Source organism: Terrapene carolina, unplaced genomic scaffold (genome assembly GCF_002925995.2).
Source record: "Terrapene carolina triunguis isolate 2854851 unplaced genomic scaffold, T_m_triunguis-2.0 Scaffold649, whole genome shotgun sequence".
Classification (NCBI taxonomy): Eukaryota; Metazoa; Chordata; order Testudines; family Emydidae; genus Terrapene; species Terrapene triunguis.
Window position 1 is genome coordinate 172,601 of NW_020665000.1, and position 2,742 is coordinate 175,342.

Genomic DNA, 2,742 nt, shown 5'->3' on the forward strand with positions numbered 1-2,742 from the left:
GTGACCCCTGGAGCCCCAGGTCGCCGTCCCCCCCGGAGCACCGCTCCGCTTAGCACACAGCTGGCAGATCCGTTCAGCATGAGCTGAACGAACAGCCGGTCCATGTCTCCCAGCATGGACCAGCCAGAACGGCTGTGATCCTTCGGTCATACAACGTGCCAGCTGGCTGCTTGCCCCGCAATGAAGGATCCTGGGTGTCTCTCTGTACCCCAGTTACACCCCCAAAAGTCCAAGCAGGGTCACCCTGCGGTGTGTGGGTTTTCGTGCAGCACCTGAAGTCTATCAATCCGTCCTTTGCTCAGAGTAAGTGGGTGTCCTTGTGACCCCCCCCCGATACTCAGCCAGGGTGAGGGAAGCGTCTCTTCTCTCCTGCCTAGCAGGACACTTGGGTCGCCTTCTGGCCTGCTTGTCTCACACACCTTCCGAACACACTTTTCAGGGCAGATACGCAGTTCCTTGCACGTGACCCGCGCGTCCGTTCTGCAGCGGTGATGACGTCCAGGCAAAGGGCTAATCTTCCATTTCTCCACCCCCCCCAGATGAAGAGCATGGGGCTGGGCGACCCCCGGACCTTCCCCTTCCTGGAGCCGCCCCCCCAGTCCAGCCTGGAGACGGCCGTGCGCTACTTGAGGGAGCAGGGGGCGCTGGACGGGGCTGAGAGCCTGACGCCCATCGGGAGCCTGCTGGCCCAGCTGCCCGTGGACGTGGTGATCGGTGAGGTGCCGTGGGGGGCTGGGGAGGCCCTGGCTGGGGACGGGGGGAGATTGGGGGGGCCAGGGGCATGGAGAGGGACTTTAACCCTTGGGATGGGGGTGGGAGGTGGTTCACTGCCCCCTCCGCCCCCGTAACGCTCTCCTGCCCCCGTCCCCCTGCAGGGAAGATGCTGGTTCTGGGCGCGCTCTTTGGTCTGGCTGGGCCGGTGCTGTCTGTGGCTGCAGCGCTGAGCGTGCAGTCCCCGTTCCTGCGCACCACGCGCACCAACCCCGACTGTGCCACGGCCCGCCGGCCCCTTGAGAGCCCCCACGGCGACCCGCTGACGCTGCTCAACACCTTCAACGAGTGGGTGCAGGTGGGACTGGCTGGCCCTCAGCTCCGCGGGACGTCTGGGGGGGCAGACCCTTGGGTGGGGTGTGTTGGGGGGGTTACATACTGTGGGGGAGCTGTGGGGGTCTCGGGGAGGAGATCCCCCATGGCGGGAGCTACGGGGGGGGCGTTGGGGGGGGAGATCCCTCGTGGGGGGGCTGGGTGTGGATGTGGGGGGGAGGAGATCCCCCATGGCGGGAGCTGCATGGGAGCATCTGGAGGAGGAGATCCCCCGTGGCGAGGGCTGTGGGGTGCAGTAGGATGGCCCCCCGCCCCTGCCGTAATAACCTGAGGCTTCGGTGTGGCCGGCAGGTGAAGTCGGAGCGGGCCGGCGGCTCCCGGAAGTGGTGCCGGCGCCGGGGGCTGGAGGAGCACCGGCTCTACGAGGCAGCCAACCTGCGGCGCCAGTTCCAGGTGGGTGCGCGGCAGGAGAGGGGGCCGGGTGTCCCCCCAGAACTCCCCCCAGCCCCTCCCCCCCTAACCTCCCGTCCCCCCCCCCAGGAGCTGCTCCGGGACCACGGTCTGCTGGAGGCCGTGCAGGGGCCCAGGGACAGCTCCGCCCGGCAGAGCCGGCACCGGGAGCGCCGGGAGCTGCACCGGCTGCGGCGGCGGCACGAGGAGACGGAGGGGCGGAAGCGCAAGGTGCTGAAGCTGCGGGAAGGGGAGGCCGGCTCCTCCAGCGACGAGGGCGATTGCGCCGGCAGGGCCGGGCCGCCTGGCGTCGATATCCAGGTGCGTGGAAGGGGGCCCCAGTGGGGAGAGTGCGGGGCAGAGGCCCCCCCCCATCCCACCCCTCACTGGGGCCAGAGCCAGCACTAAGAGCTTTCTCTGTGTCTCCCGCTGGCTTCCTGCCATGCCCTCCCCCCACCAGCAGGAGGGAGCCCGGACTCCTGGGTTCTGACCTGGCTCTGGGAAGGGAGTGGGGTCTAGTGGGTTAGAGCAGCGGGGTGGGGGCTGGGAGTCAGGACTCCTGGGTTCTGACCCTGCTCTGGGAGGGGAGTGGGGGCTATTGGTGAGAGCAGGGAGGGTGGGGGCTGGGAGCCTGGACTCCTGGGTTCAGTTCCTGGCCCTGACTCTGTGACACTGGTTACATCCCCTCCCCTCTCTGCACATCAGTTTCCCTGGGTGTAAGCTGGGGCCATGCCCCTGAGGGGCTGTGGGCACCGAGCCGGCTGGTGGAGGGGGTCAGGATCCTGTGGCTGCGGCAGTGCCAGCCCCTCCCTGCTGGGAGCCCGGGAGCGTCTGCCCGCAGGGTTTGCCGGGATGGGGGCAGTGCTGTCCCTTGCCATGGGGTGCTCCTAGGTGCTGCCGGGGGGGCCCTGAGCTCCTCTCAGCGCTGCCCCCCTCACACCCGTCGCCCCTTCCCTCGGCAGGACGTCAAGTTCAAGCTACGGCACAACGTGGACGAGCTCCAGGCTGCGGCCGGCGCGGCCCTGTCCTCCCACCAGCTGGCCCTGCTCAAGCTGGTGCTGTGCAGGGGTCTCTACCCCCAGCTGGCCGTGCCCGACCAGTACAACAGCTGCCGCAAGGACTCTGACCAGGTGCGCTGACCCCGCTCCAGCTCCAGCTCCTGGGGCCCGTCTCAGCTCTGAGGGGGCAGGGAGGTGGGAGCCAGGACTCCTGGGTTCTATCCCAGCTCTGGGAGGGGAGTGGGGTCTG

The 2,742-nt window shown here is 68.5% G+C and overlaps 1 protein-coding gene across 2 annotated transcripts in view; it reads left to right on the forward strand.

The window, feature by feature from the left end:
* The first annotated feature begins 457 nt into the window (after window positions 1–457).
* DHX34 (DExH-box helicase 34) overlaps window positions 458–2,742 on the forward strand; it is a 4,012-nt gene continuing 1,727 nt past the window's right edge. The window contains exons 1-5 of one of the 2 annotated variants that reach the window (XM_026659665.2): window positions 458–714; window positions 876–1,069; window positions 1,396–1,497; window positions 1,585–1,815; window positions 2,457–2,624. In XM_026659665.2, the coding sequence (XP_026515450.1) occupies window positions 492–714; window positions 876–1,069; window positions 1,396–1,497; window positions 1,585–1,815; window positions 2,457–2,624 (918 nt within the window). In that variant the 5' untranslated portion in view covers window positions 458–491. Of the gene's footprint in view, window positions 720–875; window positions 1,070–1,395; window positions 1,498–1,584; window positions 1,816–2,456; window positions 2,625–2,742 lie in introns of both variants that reach the window. The other variant, XM_026659666.2, reaches the window with a different exon arrangement.